Below are 19,620 nucleotides of genomic sequence, written 5' to 3'. Positions count from 1 at the left end.
GAAGCTGCAGCGCCCCTCAGGAGAGTTTAGGTACTGCAGCGTATTACAGCGTTCCTGCGTGCCTGGAGGCAGTGATGGGGGGTAACTAAATGCGCTCAAGGGATTTACAAAATTCACAGCTCATGTTTTGACCCACTTTGTCAAAAAACCTTTTCTCTATTTTAAAATCGGTTTTTTCATTTATATATGGGGCAAGTTATATGACAATTCTCAGCATAGAGAATAGACAGAGAGAGAGAGAGATCAATAACCACAGTGTTTTTATACAACTAATCCAAGGTCATAGCTGTATACATCATATAATGTTTTTTTTTCTCTAATTACTAATTCCTATGTGAAGTGTTGTATACTCCAGTTCTGTCTCCTGAGAAATCTAAGCAGTGCATTTTAACAACTCTGTATCTTTTATTAAAATGTACAGTATCTTTTATTAAAATTACTTGTAAATGCAGTTTCAATCTGATTTATATTATATTGACATCAATAGTTACAGAGGGATCACACTGATTTTTCAAATTTAATGTTTGTATATTTAGTGGTGAAAATTTCTTGCAGGACAAAAAGTTACTAAAATGACCTAAAAACAACTGATAATCCATCTGGGACATTTTGGGCCCTGAGGGTTGGGGGCCCTGCATAATAATTTTTTTCTGGGTCAAACCTATTTTCAATATAACGTCAGATTCCTAGTAGGTCTAGGGTGTTTTTGTATCTTATAAGAAAGACTTACTTAATAATAGATTATTTACTGCATGCACCTTTTCATGAATGTGAATCTAGGTTACGGTGGATTGAAGGCCCTCCACTGGGACGTAACCCATATTGTCGTTCATGTTTTGAATAGCAGCAGAGGATGAACACATTTGCTGAGCGGAAACGTAATACCATGTGATTGTGTGACTCATCCAACCGTCCTTGACCATGGCTGGTCAGCTGCTGCCAACGGGAGACAAAGTCTTAAAGCTGATCTGCTCCATGAACATCTGATCTTCCACCTCATGCTGCTTGGCAACATTTCCTATCCAGGTGTAATACGGACGCTGCACTTCCACTGTGTTGGTTGCTGCTTCTTATTAACAGTGAAGTCAAGAGTCACACACACATACAGAGAGAGGGAGGATTTATTCTACTCACAGACAAGGAACTCTTATCTTATTAACTTCTTAGCAGTCACTTTCTTTTTTGAGCATGTGACAAAACAGCCTGGAGAGTAAACACGTTTCTGCAGCTTAAATAAACTCTAGTGATTTCAGGGAGTGACTGTAAAGACAGCTATGTCAATAAATAAGATAGAAAAACAGGTGATCAGATCTTAAAGTTTATTCAACAAAACATTAGGTTATTCTCTACAAAATACAAGACAGACAATAAAAAATTAATTTGCAGCTCACAATGGAAGTCCAGAATCTTACCATCCATAGAGATGAGTTTTATAAATTGTACCAATTACAACACCGAGCTATAAAGGTCACGAGTCTCATGAACAACCCATATACAGTCTACCAGTTCACCCATTTCAATCATTACATTTTACATTCCTGCCTGGTGGCTCTGACCACACTCAGCTGTCCAGAGGTAACAGTATAGCCGCCGTTTCTCCTCCTGTTCACTCACAGATCTGGGAGTCTGACGCCATTCCGGCTGGAGGCGAGTATCTCTGCCGGATGGCTTTGCTCTGGTTCGATGGGTGCCTCTGGGTGGAGCGAGACGAGCGGGCGAAGCAGAAGGTCAAGGTTCTGCTGGAGCTGCAGTCGTAGTTTCCGTCCTGGTCAGAAGAATCAAGAGAGATGACCGAAATTAGACGGAAACACTTTCAAATGTCGGGAAAACAACAGAAATGTGATTCTTTAAACTTTTCATGAATTAGCAGATCAGAGATTCTTTTTCCAGATTCTAGACAGACATGGTTTTTTTGTTCTGCTCACCTCTGCTGTGACGGTACTCTGGCGGTGTCGGACGCCGTGGTTCAGACCGCTCCCCTTCTCCTCTCTCTGAACGCGGCCGGCCTCCTCTCTCTGCTTCATGAACCTCTGGTTGACGATCCGTGTCACGCTGTCGTTCCTCTGTAGCGGGGCAGATGAAGGCCTCGCCGGAACCCTTTCCAAGTTCTTCAAGCCGCTCTTCGTCTTGTGGTCAGATCCCGGTTTGTCTGTGCGGCCACTCACCCTGCGTAGGAACTCCGTGACCATGCCGTAACGGTTGGTGCTTGCAGGTTTACAGGAACTCTTGGAGCTGCTCAGAGAACTGAGAGTCTGCCCTGCACCTCCTCTGTGACTGGTTTGTTTAGTCCATGAGAGGCTGGCGTTGCTTTGGTGATTCAGGTTCCACATTGCTCGATCTCTTGAGGTGGATGAAGTTGAGGAGGACGATGAGTGAGGAGAGGACACACTGGAACTGGAGTGTCTTCGGTATAGTTTTGGCGAAGAGGTGGAGGCTCTGGCCCTCTCGACTCTGCCTACCACTCCATCCAGTGACCGGGCAGAGACCAGCGAAGCGCTCAGGACTTTGGAGGGACTGGTTGTTGCAGTAGCTGCCTCAGGAGTCCCGTCTGTCTGCAGACCAACACTCACCATCTGCGGCTTCATGTGGGTCTGAGTACCTGAGCAGACAACATCCACCCAGTTCCCTTGTAATTTCCCTCTCTTCTCCTGTGAACCGACATGAACCTTCTGCCTCCAGCTGGCGGTCATTTCCTTCATGTCGTCACTGAGGTTGGCTGAGGAGCTCACATAGAGCTGAGAGAAGGAGGTCAGCGGCGTGCACCAAGGAGAGGCCGTGTTGATGGAATCCCTGTCTGCGGCGGGGCTTTGCTTCAGCTGAGCCAGCTGGACTCTGCGAGCAGACGGGGGGCTGTAGTAGATTCGGAAGGCTGACTTCTCTGGGGCAGTGTGGCTCCTGTCCAGGGACATCTGCTCAAAGTCAAGATCAGGGAAGCTAAGCGGCATGATGAGATGGTCCCACGTCTTAACCGGGTCCTCCTGGTCCAGCTGGGCAGCCTCATGGCTCAAATAGCACCAGTTCTTCCTCATACAGCCCCGTGGAGGAAACTGTCGCCTGAGTCTTCTTCCATTTGGGCTGCCGATTTTTAGAAAAACAATTAATGCATGAATTAAGACCTCAGAGACCTCATGAATGAGATGAGACTAAGATGTGAACGCAGAAAACACTGACCTGTCAGCTGCAGAGTGTCGCTCATCGTGAAAGATAGCGCTGACGGTAGTCTGATTGAAAGGACGGAAAATTAAGATTATTTTAAAAAAATAGCTCCAAGATGCAAATCTTTCACCATGAAAGAGTGAATTGTAATAATTTTGGTGATCCTTTGAGTTTTCTTCAGGTCAAACCTTCAATTCATTACTTTAACGTCTACTAAAGCAAGCCAGTATGCTACCCACATTAACACTCCAGCTATCCTGTTAAAACTCTCTTGTAGATGTCGTGGTTACAGCTTGTATGTCAACATCAAAGCTAGTTACAAGCCAGACACACAGAAATGATGATAACTCTGACACGTAGTATCAGCAAATATTGACATAGCAGTTGGCTCATAGCCTTCAGTATCACAGAGCTGCTAGCAAGGCTGTAAGACCTTGTTTTTCATGTCAAACAAATTGTGCCTCTGAGGAAAGGAGGGATTACAGTCTAGCTGGTGAAATAAGGAGGAAAAACAACTAGCAAAGAAAAAAATCCGGCCCTTCAAAGCTGATCTGGAGTCATGCTGTGGCGATATTTCAGCAGCACCGAGTCAAACATTCGATTAAAGTTCTTTTTAGTATGATAAACGTCTTTTGCATGCGACCAAGCAGGTAGAATTTAGGAACCGAACTTTATGAATTAAAGTCATGCATCAGGTGTCGACTGTGTAGGGGGTCGGTCAGTGTTTTCATGCAGCAGATTTGAATATGTCTGCCATGTTTGGCTGAAGCCTCTCCAAGAGATTAGCCTCAATACTCTGGCATCTGGAGTCTCTTCATGATGCCTGTTGAACTCCAGGAGGACGTGAGGCCAGAGAGACAGATCATCCACAGGACGACCCGTTGTATTGCACAGCTTCAAACACAGCGGGAGGGACAAACGCCCGGGGGGTAAACCCCAGCCTCACCTCGGCTGCCTCGCCCCGGTTGACCTTCGCCTCACCATCCACTACAGTGTGCTCATCCCGAAGCTCTGCAACAAGGTCCTGCAACAATCCCTGAAGCACGGATGCAGATGTGGTTTTCTCCTTACCCTGTATACATAAACATAAAGCAGAGGTTGATGACATGTACCTTAGCTGTAGAAATCATACAGTTCTTTTGAGTTTTCACCTCTTTTCTATCCATCCCTGGAGCTTTAACTTGACACCACTGATGGAGGATCCACAAAATCTGCAGTGAAAGACGCATTTTTGGGTCCTTGCAGCTCTGCAGGATATCCCACTGGAAAGAATTCGCTGTTCTCATTTGTTTTCCTCTGTCCTTAACCTCTGTAATGCGGAGGTCTTCTGCACATTCCTGCTTACTCCGAACATCCGCATCATGAGCTTCAAAGTTCCAAATGCATCCATCTTTGTGAACAGCGAGTTTACCCAAGTCTTCTCCTGTTAGAAGCATCTCCATCCTATCCATGAAACCCAACAGCATGGCCTGGAGAAGCTCCAAAGCCTCGTCCAAAGGTCCAGCTAAGAATATCTGTGTCTTTCCATTCAGGTCCATGTCTGTCTGGGAGGCAAACGCCTGTGTGGGAGATGAACAGTGGCCATTTTTTGGTGGCATCATCAGAAGTCGAATGGCTGACAACAAAATATAGGAATGATCTCTGAGAGCTTGAAGAGTTTCATAGTCTTTTTTTGTCATTTCTTTCACATCCCTGTTAATATTTTTGTGGTTATCACCCTCAGGACTGTCTGAGGGGTCTTGCTCACCCCCAACAGGACCTTCTCGAGTGATATGATTGGCAGTAACAGTCCCCTCCATCTGTGACTGGCTGCCGAGCAAAGATGTGTCAACATAGCCTTTAGCTTTATCTGAGGCCTCACCTTGTACCTTGTCATTTTTCAAACCTCCCCCTCCCAAATCATTGACCGGTTTGGAATCTGACAGATTTCCCTCCGTTTCTCGATTCTCTTCCTCTTCCTCTCCTCCTCTCCCCATTTTCTCCCTCAAGTCACTCATTTCCGCTCGCAGACCACGGTTTTCTACCTCCAGTTCAACGATACGCCGGCTGAGGAGAGTTGCCTCCTCTTCCACCAGTTTGAGATGAACCTTGACCTCTGCCTCCCTGGTGCGGCTAGAGCTTTGTTTGCCAACTGTTGATTGGACAACGTCCATGTCGCCGTAGGCTGCGTGGTATTTCACCAGCTCCTCACGCATCACTTCGCTCTCTGATACCAGCTTGGTGAGCTTCTTGCACATCAGAGCTAATTCCTCTTTGGCAAAGTGGAGTTGGCACCTGAGATCGGCGCTGTCATCCTATTTTTGCATAAAAAAACAACAATGAATATCATTCACACAAGAGTGAGAAATCACACAGACAACGCTCCAGTTATTCATGATGAAGTGCATATCAAACCTCAATTGGTTGAGAGAGCCTCTTCTCAGACTTGAAGGAAGTCGATCGGTGGCTTTTCTTCTTCAGAGTGCTCTAATTTATGGAAACATGGCCAAGACAATCATTGGGATGGAACACAAGCAATATTTAGAGGACATCAGACACAGCCAGAGTAGCATTCTTCAATATACAAATACAAATAAAGGAATAATGCCACATTTCTTTCGAAGGGTTTAATGAGAAGATCTGATTCTCTTCTATTACATACCTAGCCTGAAGCAAAGAGCTACCCTGACTCTACAGTTTTATATCTTGTTTTTTCCACCATGAAATTTGTGTTTTTATGAGGCTTTATGACAAATAATTTTAAACACAAGATAAAGCCTTCCTTTAGAGGTGTTAGAAGGCAGATTTTGGGACATTTTGAGCTTGATTTAACATTTCCCTGCTTCTAGCCTTTTTGCTAAGTTAAACTAACTAGCTGCAAGTAATAATTTCATATTTATTGGACATATATGAGCAAAGTATCGATGGTCTCATTTAAATCTCAAGAAGAAGACATCAGTATTTCCTAAACGCCAAATCTTTTTCAGATGGAAATATCTAAAATGCAGCAACCACTCCTGGTGTGACTGGATGCAAATGTTTTCTCCCATCGGAGTCCTTCCCATCCCATGACCGGGTGTATTTGTACGTCTGAGCATGAGAGGAATGCAAGCTTATGTCAGGCACCCTTGTCCCGCTCCGAGACAAGAGACAGGATGTCACAGTGATAATAATAGTCATCTTCTACCAGCTAGAAGTGGCAAATATAAGGAATGGGTTACACTTCAAGTCAAGGTCAGAGGGCACATGGGCTGTTTGAATATTTTACTCTGTGACTTCAAGTGTGGTAAAAATAAGAAATATGTATGGAAGTGAACTTAATTTTCTGATCTGGAGGAATAATACTGATTTAGAAGTTTTTGTACTTTTACAAATTTTCATTTATCATTGGGGACACTTTGATTTCAGTCATGTGAGTTTCTGAAATGTTCACCATCCTTCACAACCAACTAGGCTGCGCCCTGTGGCTTCTAGATTAGGTAATCTAAGTGGATTTCCTTGTTGGGATAAAAGGGCCTAGCAGATGTCTCCAATGAGTGGGCCAAACTGAGCTCGTGACAAAGTGCCGAATCCTGGATTAAACTGAACACGTGTCGCTGAAGCGCACAATCGTAATTGCAGGAGTCATCGGGGCAGAAGGGGCCGTGAGAATAAAAGGTGGACTAGAAATTGAATAACTGTCAGGGTGCGGCAGCCTCCGTTTGATAAAAGCGTGGGTAGGAACGGTTGTAGGTCAGTGTGTCGGGACGCAAACACTAGCCTCACTGAATTCCATAATACACACTGATCCAGATTTAGCCTAGCTTAATAGAAGCAGAAAGCGAGAGAAAGGCTATTTTTGTAATCTGTTGTAGCCTCTCTCCTTTTTCTGTGTGCGCTCAGCTGAGAATATCAGCTGTGCCTGAAGTTCAGGCCGCGGCATACCAGACCGCTTCACCCAGCCCAGGCAGCAGGGCAGCTGTTAGCCATACCCTCAGCTCATATCATTGATCATGCACCGGGGTCATGTGTCACTTGACATTGGGGATGAGGGGGACAACTGGCTGGGATGGGTGCAGCTGTGCAGTGACAGAAATTTTAGAGGAGGATTCCTACCAGAGGGATGGAGGCGGCTTGCGTTTCTGTGGAGATTTAGGTTAAGTTTTATTTAAGATCTTCTAAGACATAGAAAAAAGAGTTTCCACGACAAATGAAACTACTATTTAAATAACTGTAAGAATTCAACCTCTTCTAGCCGCATGTTTGAAATCTATAAATTATGAATATGCAAAGTTAATTGCCGAATTAAAAAAAATAAAAATTAACTATTAACCACAAGTGACACTTGAATGTTGCACCTCTCTGGCTTTCTCCACTTCGACCTGTAAGACCTGCTTGGCCACTTCCAGTTCCTGCGTCTTCTCACGTAGCGCCTCATTTTCCCACTCCAACTGGGAATTCTTCTTCTGCACCACCTCCAGCTCGTTGTACAGCCGAAGAGACACGCTCTTTGCAACCTGGAAGCATAGCCAACAGCAACGAATCAGTAACCTTTAGAAACCACAGGCTGCTGAGCTGAAGCATCTGTTTGTGTTCATTTCTACGAATTTTCTCATTTTGCACCTTATTCGATGAATTCATTTTATTACTTTTCTGATACGAAAGGTTCCCCAGGTCCTGTTAGTTCCGATCAGATAAACTTCAGCACAGAGTTATACTTGTGGATGTTCTTTTGTCGCCCTGGTCTTCACATTGTTTGGATAAAGCGAAGGGATTTTACGAGGAAACGCTTGAGAGTGGAATTCAATATATGAGAGGGCTATAGGTGGTGAGGGGGGAGAGGGTGAGGCTTTTGGGAACTTTACACCACCATGTTCACCCTGACTCAAAGAAAGAGAGACTGGCTGCCACTATGGAGTCTCGTTTAACAACAGAACAAAGCCCTGCCGGGATTCTGATACAGATTACGGAGGTTTTATGTTCCCTGCTCACGGAGAACAGCTCACCACTTAATTACACCGCGGTACGACAAAATTATAAACAGGATGCATGATGAAGACATTTCAAACTAACAAAATTTTCTGTAGTGCTGACGAACAGCAGGAGAACATTTTACTGCCTCTGTGACTCAGGCTCCTGTCAACTGAATCCAGTTCTTCACTGTTGCACGAATAACACAAACTGTTAGCGTGCTGAAGGCAGACAACACTTTTGTGGGATGAACAGAACTCATTTTGGCAGCAGAAGGAGAAGTGATTCAGCTGAAAGGCCCTTTAGGCTGTGGAGCTCTGACTGTTTATAGCTTTATGTGAGTTTTAATAAGACCACACATACAGGAAGGAGGAGGAGGAGGAGGAGGAGGAAAGGGCAGACTTCTGACCTTGATGTCATGCTCCAAGCTCCTGACCAGCTCCCCATCCACTTGTCCGGTCTGCGCCACCCGGATGCTGCGGCGCTCTGCCTTGCGGAGGCGGTACTGGAGGATGCGACAGGTCTTGTTGGCCTGCTCCAGCTGCAGACGCAGGTCTTGCAGCTGGTAGACCTCCTCCTCCTGGAACATGTCACGCATTTCCAGCATCTCACAGCGAAGCTCCTCGACTTCATCCTGGCACAAAAGCACAAACACAGAGTCTGTGAGGGAAAGTCATCGACTGAATTTGATTATATATTCAAGTCTGCTTGTGTGCAGCTGGTTGATATGAAGGAGAAATTTAGAACCTTTTCCTGTTAGACTATAGTTGAAACATTCTAAGTCACACAATCTGGAGATTTGATCGGCATTCTCTCAGCTATATAATAGTAATAATAATAATAATAATAATAATAATAACTGCTGCTCAAAATATGCATTAAATTTCAACGCAGACCAACAAATAAATAAATGCAATCAGATACAAAAAAAAAAATTCTTATCTTGATGGATGACTGTGATCTATTGCATAAAAGAGCTATTGACTAAAACAAATTAAATGATAAACAGGATGAACATCACAGGAGCTCTCTGATGTAAACGTCTCTCTTGACTCCAGAGGAAAATACAATTAAATGTTATTAATGGGATTTAAGTCACGTCATTTCTGTTAGTATTAGCCCAGGCTGGAGACTACAAGTTTAACAGATGCCATGCTGCAAACTGAAGGTTTTCAAAAGAAGCAAGCATACATGTAAGGCTGTCCCGCGGCATTGTGGGAATTGCAGGCGTCAATGTTTTTTGACTGAGGACTTCTCAAAATCTGCTGCTTACTTCAAAAATTTTCAGCTCGTTAGTTTCCACTAACACATTTATTTCAAGAGTAAAACGCTTCAGATGAGTGATAATGACTTCTGTTTGTTGCCTGACAGCCTTCAGCTCCCGGTCCCTAATGAAGCCTGACAGGAGCATTTACAGAAGATCAGCTTCTTGGCCTCTTATAGATCGCATAGGTTAAATAAGCAACAACCAAAACAATTCAGAGAATTCAGAGGAAAACCGAGATCAAATCGAACGGAAATAACTCAGTGAACTTAGTTTAAATCAGAAGTACAGTAGTTGAAGTTAAACCCACCTTTAAGTATTCGTTCTCTGATCTTAAATCCTCCACCTCCCTGACGAGATCATCGGTTGTCTCTCCCATCATGAGATCCATAAAAGAAGAGTTAAACAGACTGAGAGCCCCCCCAGTAGCATCAGGCTGAGGAGCGCAGCTGCCTGGAGCCGCCTTTGCGCACGGTGCGCCGCCGCCTTTCCCACCGCTGTCAGGGCTCAGATAAGCTCCCCCGTCTATCCAGCTTAATTCATTGTCAGAGCTTGGAGAGTCGTGCTTGCTACCGTCCGATGGGCAATCTGACATTTCTGAACTGCTGTCTGAGGAGGACAGTTTCCCAGACAGGCAGCCAGAGTCTTTGCTGAGGTCCTCTGAGGCGTTGCTGGCATCAGAGAGTTTTCTGTGCGCTCCGGGGCTCCTCTGGCCCTCAACTGCGGCACTCGATGATACTTTCCCATGTCGTTTTCCTTGCGGTCCTGAAGTTTTCACATCCTTCTCAGGAGCACACCGAGCTGCGCCACTTTGGACATCGTTGAAAGGCGGATCCTTCATTCTTTTCTGGGCAGAAATCTTCTGGTGCTTGGTTTGTTTCTGGCTCCGGAGCTCAGTCTTTGCGTCTCTGTTCATCCTGACTCTTATTCTGTCGGATGAACGAAATAGATCGGGTATGCAGCTGTTCTAGATCAAAATGTTCATAATGTTTCAACGAATATATTTGAAGGATGTAAAATCAGCAAACTTAAAGCTCACTAGAGAGATCCCTCTGCTCGTTCCTCATCCTGCGCACTGAAACTTTGCCGAAGTGTGCGCACAGAAAATAAGCCACAGTTGCTGACCATGCTCCGACTTATACAAGATTTCCTGCCTTGATTTCCAAAATAAAGCACTTCCATCTTTCACTAACGGAAAACGCTCTACAAAAGTAAAACAGTCTGTTTTATTTGTACATTTTTAATTTTTCCACAAATCCTCCCTATCGCAATAAAAATCAGTTTCTTTTAATCAATTTCTTTTAAGTTCTTAAGAGTCTTCCCAGACAGCGTGTTCATCATCGATATGCGTTACTATAAACTGATCTGTCATTAAGTTTTAGAAATCTATCATTTACATGTGACGAATCATGTAAGTAATTTAATCTCCAAATGTTTAATTATACCGCAAGATCAAACACACCGTAGGTACGTTTTGAAGGGTATTTTATGTACACTACTCTAATACAACAGTATAACCTTTCATTCATTCATTCATTCATTCATTCATTCATTCATTCATTCATTCATTCATTCATTCATTCATTCATTCATTCATTCATTCATTCATTCATTCATTCATTCATTCATTCATTCATTCATATCTCCATATTTGGGATGAATGCGTAGAGCAAACGTCTTAGGACCAGAAATCGCCCAGCCATCGGTGGTTCGAATCCCGCTCCCGCCAGACATCTTCGGAGTGTGAGCTGACAGTGGGGGCTTCAGCTCACCTCCCAGCCACTGCCGAGGCGCCCTTGAGCAAGGCGCCGTCCCCCCCACAAGCTGCTCATTGGGGCGCACCCCGAATATTGCGACCCATCACTCCGCCTCCCCCAGTCATGTGTGGTTATTAATCATGTGTGATTAACTACATGCCAGCAGGCCCCTGGTGTGTGTTGTGTTTATAGGGGCCTGTATATGCATGTACAACAAGGTGCGTAAAAGATAATTTCCCCGTTCGTGTGGACAATAAAGTGTGTTTTACATTGCTGCCACCTTGTGGGTCGCTTGAGAAATAACATGACATTACCTGTAAATGTTATCAGCTGCAGACAGCTTTTCTGTGGCTGACTGGTAATCGGACGTACAACTAATGGAAATCCTTGATTAATTTAGGCACGAATCATTATCCCATGTCATAAATGGTTCCAGTCATTTACAGTGCATCGGTGCATCTGTCATTAAAAAAGTTCTAAGAAACAGACCCATGAAGCAAGCTCAACAATGTAAAGTAAAGCAAATAAAAATATACATCAAGAAAAAGTTTTTTCACCAAAAATAAAATCACTACACGCCCATTTATTTCGTAGAAATGGAAATGATAAACAGACACTGTCATTGGGGTTCCAGTGGGATATCCGTCAAAGCCCATAACAACAGTGCGTGTCACAGATTTGAAAACCCCCCAACTCTAAATAGTATATCACTAATCAATTAATTTAATCAATATTTAACAAACACAGGACGTGTCACGTCCATCTAATTCATGTTTAATTCCTGTCTTGTATTTGTGTCTAAAATAACTTGGCCCCTTCGCTCTGATTGGTTGTCGCACCTGTCCATCACGGTGTCCTTACCGCCTACTTCCGCCCTGTTCCAGATCCACTGTACTCTTCGCTACTTTACGCCTCTAGAGCTCTTATTTCGCCCCAATTCACAGGTATATTCACTTAAATTGTGTTTAAATCTTCGTCTTGGCGTCTACGTTCATATCGTGAGCTAATCTCTGCTGCCCATCTTCCACCTGACCTTTTAGTTAATTGCAACCTGGATGCTAAAGGCTAGTTAGCCGGATCTTGCTAACTAACTAGCAGCCACAGCTCTGTTGAGGGAGGGTAACTAATGACAGCTACAGTAGAAGTAGTCTTTTTTGTAATCCATATAATGCCTTAAAAACTTTGCTGCGATGACGCTCCAGGGGTGCACTGCTAACAGTCTGTGCCGTCTGCAGGTGTTGTTTCTGGCTGACTGATGCTTGGAGAGCGGCTGGGCTGCAGGGACAGGCCGGCGGTGGAGGCATGACTTCTGAGTGACGTCCAGTTACTTTCTGTACTCAGTATGAACAGCGAGGAAGAGTTTTACGACGCAGAGACAGGTGAGACAAGTTGATAGAGGTTTTGTACAGGTGAGACATCATGTGTCCAGTTGGATCTCATCTTCCACGTTTGTCCATCAGGGCTGGAGTCAGATGATTCCTGTGAGGTGAGCTTTAAAGATGCCCTGGTGTTCGACTCGAAGGAGAATGGTGTGTGGGAACGCAGGTGAGGACATGCATGCTTTCACTATATGTGTGCATGTTGACACACGATCGTGGTCTTCTCGTTGGGGGTTTGACAGTTTCATACCCCCCCCCCCCACACACACACAACACACCCGGAAGTGGAAAGACCAGTGCAACCACATTTTTAGATTATCAAAAAGTGAGCGTGTTCACTGTAGCTGAATTTTCCACTTGAAAAGCGTCTGGAATTTGAAGTAGCACATTTTGTTCCGCTATGACACGGTGTTAGTCCTTGTGCCTGAGAAGCAGCTAAGCAGTCAAATATTTCTTTTCATTTTTATATTCTTTTTTGCAAATGTGCTCCAGGAAAACCCTGCCTGCCGAAATGATCTCCAGAAACAACTACAGCGTGTGGAGTATCCTGAAGAAATGCATCGGAATGGTCAGTCCCAGCTGTTTCCAAATAGGAAAGCGGAAGCATTTATACTGTAAAGATAATCAGACGACTTAATCTATTTCTAAACTTAACTTTTGCTTTGAGAAAAGTTTAGTCGGAGTCAGAAATTTCTTCCTCTGAATAATATTTGCATGTCTTAGGTTTCGTTGCTCAGACAGAAGATCAGGCATGGCTAAACTCTTTGTTCTTATTCCTGCTCAGCTGCCTGTGATTGTCTTGGAAAATTTCTTATATTTGCAGTCATTTTAAAGAATACATACAGTAGCTCAAATTAATTTCAGAATGCAACGAATAAAACTTTTTATCCTGTACTTTGTGCAGTTTGTCACTGCGCAAAAACTAGTCAGTGCTCTTGTTGAATTCCCTTTCTGTTTGTATTCGATCTGTTGCGTCTGCTCATTGATCCAGTATGTCCAGTATGTTGATATTTCCATTATCTCCTGTAGGAGTTGTCTAAAATAGCAATGCCAGTTGAGTTCAACGAGCCACTGAGCTTTCTCCAGAGAATGTCGGAATACATGGAGCACACACACCTCATCCACAAGGCCTGCAGTTTGTCTGACTCCATGGAGCGCATGCAGGTTAAAAAAATGACTGAAGGCTTTAAGATTATTATTATTTTCTATTTTTGACAGTTCTGTGCACAGATGGATGAATACTGTTTTCTTCATAAATAAGTTAAGAGTTTGTCTCTCCATGTATCAAAGTTTGAATATTATCACCAAAATTTGTAACTAAATTAGTGTTTTTTGTGACAAACAGTCCAAATACCAAGACTTTAAGTTTTACTATCATGTAAAAAAATCTGCTGTCTGCTCTAATTTTCTTCGTTTCTGTGTGACAGCTTGTTGCTGCGTTTGCTGTTTCGGCAGTAGCATCTCAATGGGAGAGGACTGGAAAGCCTTTTAATCCTTTACTGGGGGAGACTTTTGAGCTCATAAGGTATTGGAGCTCGTATCTTTTACTGAAATAGAACTGCTTTGAGGTTATACAGATATAAATATATGTTTGTATTTGTTTATGTCCTGAAATGGGTTTTCTAGAGAGGATGAGGGCTACAGATTGATTTCAGAGCAGGTGAGCCACCATCCCCCCGTCAGTGCCTTTCATGCCGAGTCCCTGAAGCAGGAATTTGAGTTTCATGGTTCCATCTACCCAAAACTCAAGTTCTGGGGGAAAAGTGTGGAGGCGGAGCCTAAAGGCGTCATGACGCTGGAGCTGCTGAAGTGAGTTCACGAGTCGATGTCAAACGCTTTATGCTCATTGTGCATTTAGCTTCATTTAATTTTTGGTTTGATTTACTGTTTATTATAACTCTTTGCTTAAATCTATCTTAAATATTTCTCATTTATATTTACATCAATTGTATATTGAAAAATACGTAAACATGTAAAGTTCAAGCGACCTTTGACACTGAACATTGATGAAGACATTAGTTTGTTTGGGGAGGCGTTCAGATGTTTTTGGACCAAACAATTCTGAGAAGCTCCCTGAAAGGAACAGCAGAACAAAATGCAGCCAGAGGCTTATGTTCTGTATACAATCAACATGACTATGGTTGTCATAGCAGCACCCATTCATTGCAGAAAAAAAAAAAGTCACGTTTTGGTTCTTTTTTGTCTTTTCCGGTTGACCAACGTTTACACCGCTAACACTTCAGGTGTTCACACCCTCATTCAGGTGTTCGACTCTTCAGTGTAAATAAATCTGGATCAATCGTCTTACAGATCAGTCACTCAAGGTTTCTCTGGTGCTGGAAGAGTATTTACTCTTAAGAGCAATCTAATAAAAACTCCTTAGAATTACAAACTACTGTTGATAAAAAGGGTTTAAAAAACGAAGTTCTTATAATTTATTCTAATGACAAAGTGAATGTGTTTGTTCCAGACATAAAGAGGCCTACACATGGACGAACCCGATGTGTTGTGTGCGTAATATCATCTTGGGGAAGCTCTGGATTGAGCAGTATGGAACTGTAGAGATAGTCAACCACAGGTATGGTGACAAGAATTTAGCTGTCAGATTTAAACTGGATAGATAATTGATTGTTTTTTTACAAGTTGATTTTGTGCTTCACTCATCAGCACGGGAGACAAGTGCGTGCTGAACTTCAAACCCTGTGGCATGTTTGGCAAAGAGCTGCATAAAGTAGAAGGTTATATCCAGGACAAAAGGTGAGAGCACAACTGCAAGAAAGGGGTTTATAACCACAGCTGTGATTCCTCTTGTTTCAATTTAATTGAAATTTTCTTTCTATCTGATCAGTAAGAAGAAGCATCGAGTGATTTATGGGAAATGGACGGAGTGCATGTACAGCGTAGATCCCAAAGTCTACGAAGCCTTCAAGAAATCAGACAAGAAGACGGCAGGAGACTCGAGGACGCAGAAACCTGTGAGTGACGTTCAACTCGGATCCAGAAGATTCCTCTCAGCAAACTAACATCTGATCTTCCTCACATGATGTGATGCTGCTTGGATTTTGTTCTGACATTTGTCTTAACATGTTTTTTTTTATTTGTCTTTCGATGTCAGGTAACCTGTGAATTTTACTCATTGCTCTAAATTTGTTTCTCAATGGTATTTTCTCCTTTCACAATAACATGCAGTGGCATTAGTAGAAGGTAAGGTAAAAGCGTATTTGGTATCTGTAGTGTGCTACTGCTATTGTCTATTTCAAGTTATGTTCCGAGTGTATGATTAGTTCATTGCCAGCACTAACCCATAATGCCTTGCAATGACATGCATTGTTGCTTGAGAAACGTGTTGAATTTGTGGCAACTGTAGTTCTGTGAATCACCTGTTTGCACATCTTCTGGACGTGCCGTAAGCGTTAGCTTCGCTAGCCCATGTTTGATGATGTTATTTACTGTGTCTGTGTGTGTGTGTAGGAACATAGTTGTGAAGGTGATGAAGATGAGATGCCTGAAGTTCAAGAAACGGTGACAGTGATACCAGGAAGTGCCTTACTGTGGAGGATAACACCACGGCCTGCTCACTCAGCACAGGTCATTAGCTCTCACACACACAGATACACAACATATCTGTCATAATTGTTGTGCCCGTATCGTAACTCTTGTATTGATGACATGATGAGCAGCGTCCATCTTTTCCCCGATAAATGATTTTGACCAATACAGGGGAGAGTCAAAAGGGGGGCACTTGAAAACAAGAGAGTGTTATAAAAAAGAGTTGGGATTTAATCTCACGAGCTAAGTTTCATCCCCACTGTATAGATGTATAACTTCACCAGCTTTGCCATGACACTGAACGAGTTGGAGCCCAACACGGAGAGAATACTGGCGCCAACAGACTGCCGACTGAGGCCCGACGTCAGAGCCATGGAAAATGGAGACATAGGTAATACCAGTTGGACTTTTTGCCCTGGAGACAATCTGGAACTGTTCGGACACGTTTTACTGCTCCAGCCAAAGCCTCCGTGATGGTGGAGCGTCTTCATCCGTGTGTTTGTGTTTTTCTAGATGCAGCGAGCGCAGAAAAGGAGCGGTTAGAGGAGAAACAAAGGAAGTCACGCAGAGAACGCAACAAGGATGAGGAGGAGTGGATGACCAGGTGTGTCTTTCTTTGTGACTTTTCAAAGTGTTTTATTAGGAGCTTGCAAATAAATTCCATTTAGAAAAATCAAAAAGAAAGCTGTACTTTTGTTGGATAAGATGGAGAAAAGGACAAAAAAAACGAGATCTTTAAAAATGTGAAAACCTTTTTCCCTTTAAGTAACTGGTTCATAATCATAATTATGATCCAAATTTGATTTATCGATGCCATTCAGCTTTTTCATGGTGATCATAAGAACAATCCTACAACTACAAGTATGTAACATTTTCAGACACATGATGGACTAATTTAAATAATACTTAAAGCTGGAGCACAACCACTTCAAAAACACACAATATAAAGGCATTTAGTAGAGGAAACTCTTCTCTCACTGTGTCAGATCTCCGAAAAAAAAATTTCCATCTTATGTTGTGAAAATAGCTCACCAAAAACTTTCCCAGCAATAATGAGATCAGTATCCCCTCCATGTTTGCCATCTAGGCCACATTCAGAAGGTCAGCATTCATGCGTGAAATAACACAGCCCTGGCATTCATGCGGGTGGAACTGTTCTCTCATGATTTGTGTCTCCTCAGGTGGTTTCAGCAGGGAACAAACCCTCACACAGGAGCCGAGGACTGGCTCTACACAGGCGGGTACTTCGACAGGAATTACACTGACTGTCCCAACATCTATTGACACTGGAGGTGCTCGGTTGATAAGATCTCCTTTCTGATAGGATTCACTTTATTTCTCAGCATCTAATATTTGTGTGTCTGTGGTGTTCAGACGCTCACTGGTACCGTGTCTCTGTGAATAAACGAAAGGCCGATATCAAAAACATTATCAGACAACTTTATCAGATCATTACTGTGAACCTCGCGCACAGGAGAGTTGTTATATTAAGGAGAATTTTAGAGTTTACTTGTTGTACATTTTGACAACAAACGTCATCTTTATATGGCCTAATAAATATATTCTGACCACAATAGTCCACATGTATGTTACTCACCTGTGGATGGTGTCACGCCTGTCAGACCATGCTGCTGCAGGTCAAGAAGCTCTGACTTTAGAAGACGTATTCACTTATAGTTCAGGTACTCGATCTTGACGTTACTTTTAGATGCACCACACACTTATATCCAGTTACATTTAAATATCAGGGGTTATTAAAACACGTCGCTTAATTTTATATAAAACCTATTTGAATATTAGATGTCTATTTTTAGTTAAAACATCCTGAAACGTCTCGCGTGTGATCTGTGAATAGAGACGTACAGTAGAGTTTAAAGCTGCTTAGAACCATGTTTACTGACACGGTAAACCCATGTTGTTGGTACATTATGTCGTTGTCCATGGTAACATAGATGAAGTGTATCATAACTGGTGCATGCCCGGTCACCGTTATGGTTTATCACTCAAAGTTAAAGCCATAAAAACCTTAATGCACTCAGTATGTACAGAATTCACATAAAACAACAGACAAGGCTAAAGCAGTCTGACTCTAAAAGGTCCCTGTGGAAGGGACATTTTAAATAATAGTCCTACTTTCTTTTACTTTGGATTTGGGGTATAATCATGTTGACAGATTTAAAACTACAAGAAACATCATGTTGCCATGGAGTCAGTTAGCTAGAAAGCTGTGGGCTGCAACTTGAACTCTGATTTTCAGTCTGTATGTGTTTACATTTTGGCATGTTTTTACCATTCGCTGGATTAGCTGTTATTGCTTCCTGTTTGCAGTGTGCTCAATGATGTACTGCAGATAATGATTGATTCTTTTGATACAGAACAAATTTAAAAAAGAATGGGATGTTTCTCAGGCTGGTTCTAGAGTTACAAGGTAGTGTGTGATTTCTGAGCAGCTTTGTTTTTAAAATAATCCTGGGGGAGAGTGTGTGTCGCTTGATCCGAAAATCATGTATTCTTGACTGAGTCATGACTCTGAGAAGGAATAGGAACACATTGTGGCTCATGTCTCTCCCTCTGCATCACAGCTTGAAGTTTAAGAGAGAGCTTTGTCAAACTGATTCCTAATTATAGACTTTTTTTTTTCTACACTTGGACAAGTGACTCTGAATGTTCTCAGACTTTCCAGTTTAATGCCCTGAGTCATGTCTCCTCCGACACAGTAGCAGCAAACAAAACAGGACACTTCAGCCTTTGTAAACCTATGCAAACTGATCCAACCCAGTCTGCCCTCCTGAAATGTGAATAATAAAACACTTAGTCGCTCTTTAGCTTGCAACCACTGCGTCAGACACTAAAGAGGCAGCAGTTAATGAATGTCATTTGCGCATAATGTGTTGCTTGCGTACTGGCAGTGCATTTGTAACATTGCAGAGAAGCTTTTTTTTTGGTCGACAGCACTAACCATGCATAGACTGCACATTTGAATGCCCACAGTCCATTGCACATGTTGTATAGTGAAATATCCATCATGTTTTTCCCCAGCTGCTCTCATCTTCATTTTGAATTCAAAGCACTTTGCGAGGCCAGCAGACACTCGAAGGTGCAGGCTGGGTCTGATGGTTTTCTTTTTGCCCTCTTGATTTGTCTAGCATCTGTTTAAAATGTTTACATTGTTTGTTCATTCATTTTGTGTTTATCCTCATCATACTGTTACAGACATATGACCATATGCATACATGACCTATTTGAGAAATAAATTATGGACTATCAAAACTACACAGATGTGTTAGATTTTTATTTCACATGATCATTTTTGACTGTTAGCTGTCTTATGACACTAGGGTTGTCATATTTATACCACTGGCCCCTCGAGGGGTTACTACCCCAGGCTTTCTTCAGACTATTTCTGTAAATTGTAAAGAAAACAGGTGTAGCAATATTTCCATCCATGAATATATGTTAATATTTGATATTTTCCAAAGGATGAGTATTCATATAGCCTGAATAGTTAAATGTTTATTCACAACATAGGAAAAATTGTTTGAAATGTAGAAATAAGATATCTAAATGATGGCTATATTTTTTTTAA

General features: G+C 42.6%; 2 protein-coding genes across 2 annotated transcripts; one reads left to right on the top strand and one right to left on the bottom strand.

The window, feature by feature from the left end:
• Positions 1–1,124: 1,124 nt before the first annotated feature.
• Positions 1,125–10,440, bottom strand: si:ch211-197l9.2 (uncharacterized). The gene is made up of 9 exons (XM_068333336.1): positions 9,660–10,440; positions 8,495–8,719; positions 7,473–7,631; positions 5,551–5,622; positions 4,308–5,450; positions 4,103–4,228; positions 3,172–3,221; positions 1,926–3,075; positions 1,125–1,765 (listed from the first exon to the last, which is right to left on the bottom strand). The coding sequence occupies exons 1-9, from the start codon at positions 10,263–10,265 to the stop codon at positions 1,607–1,609; spliced, it is 3,690 nt and encodes a 1,229-aa protein (XP_068189437.1). The 5' UTR covers positions 10,266–10,440; the 3' UTR covers positions 1,125–1,606.
• A 1,468-nt stretch (positions 10,441–11,908) lies between these two features.
• LOC137612727 (oxysterol-binding protein-related protein 2-like) lies at positions 11,909–19,307 on the top strand. The gene is made up of 14 exons (XM_068341403.1): positions 11,909–12,050; positions 12,342–12,485; positions 12,567–12,651; positions 12,978–13,053; positions 13,515–13,649; positions 13,913–14,010; positions 14,112–14,294; positions 14,956–15,063; positions 15,153–15,242; positions 15,334–15,460; positions 15,957–16,073; positions 16,302–16,425; positions 16,548–16,638; positions 17,216–19,307. Exons 2-14 carry the CDS (start codon positions 12,449–12,451, stop codon positions 17,316–17,318), a joined length of 1,374 nt encoding a protein of 457 aa, XP_068197504.1. The 5' UTR covers positions 11,909–12,050; positions 12,342–12,448; the 3' UTR covers positions 17,319–19,307.
• The last annotated feature ends 313 nt before the right edge of the window (positions 19,308–19,620 follow it).

Source organism: Antennarius striatus, chromosome 2, assembly GCF_040054535.1.
Source record: "Antennarius striatus isolate MH-2024 chromosome 2, ASM4005453v1, whole genome shotgun sequence".
NCBI classification, from domain to species: domain Eukaryota; kingdom Metazoa; phylum Chordata; class Actinopteri; order Lophiiformes; family Antennariidae; genus Antennarius; species Antennarius striatus.
This window is presented reverse-complemented; position numbering and strand designations above follow the sequence as displayed.

What these genes read in the sequence shown, in the direction of transcription:
- si:ch211-197l9.2 (XM_068333336.1), bottom strand. Translation starts at nt 10,265, where the DNA reads ATGAACAGAGACGCAAAGACTGAGCTCCGGAGCCAGAAACAAACCAAG. An exon ending in GGCTCTCTCAACCAATTGAG is followed by an intron (nt 5,451 to 5,550) that starts GTTTGATATGCA and finishes ATGCAAAAATAG; the next exon opens with GATGACAGCGCCGATCTCAG. An exon ending in ACCGGGGCGAGGCAGCCGAG is followed by an intron (nt 3,222 to 4,102) that starts GTGAGGCTGGGG and finishes CCTTTCAATCAG; the next exon opens with ACTACCGTCAGCGCTATCTT.
- LOC137612727 (XM_068341403.1), top strand. Translation starts at nt 12,449, where the DNA reads ATGAACAGCGAGGAAGAGTTTTACGACGCAGAGACAG. An exon ending in GGTTATATCCAGGACAAAAG is followed by an intron (nt 15,243 to 15,333) that starts GTGAGAGCACAA and finishes CTATCTGATCAG; the next exon opens with TAAGAAGAAGCATCGAGTGA. An exon ending in CATGGAAAATGGAGACATAG is followed by an intron (nt 16,426 to 16,547) that starts GTAATACCAGTT and finishes GTGTTTTTCTAG; the next exon opens with ATGCAGCGAGCGCAGAAAAG.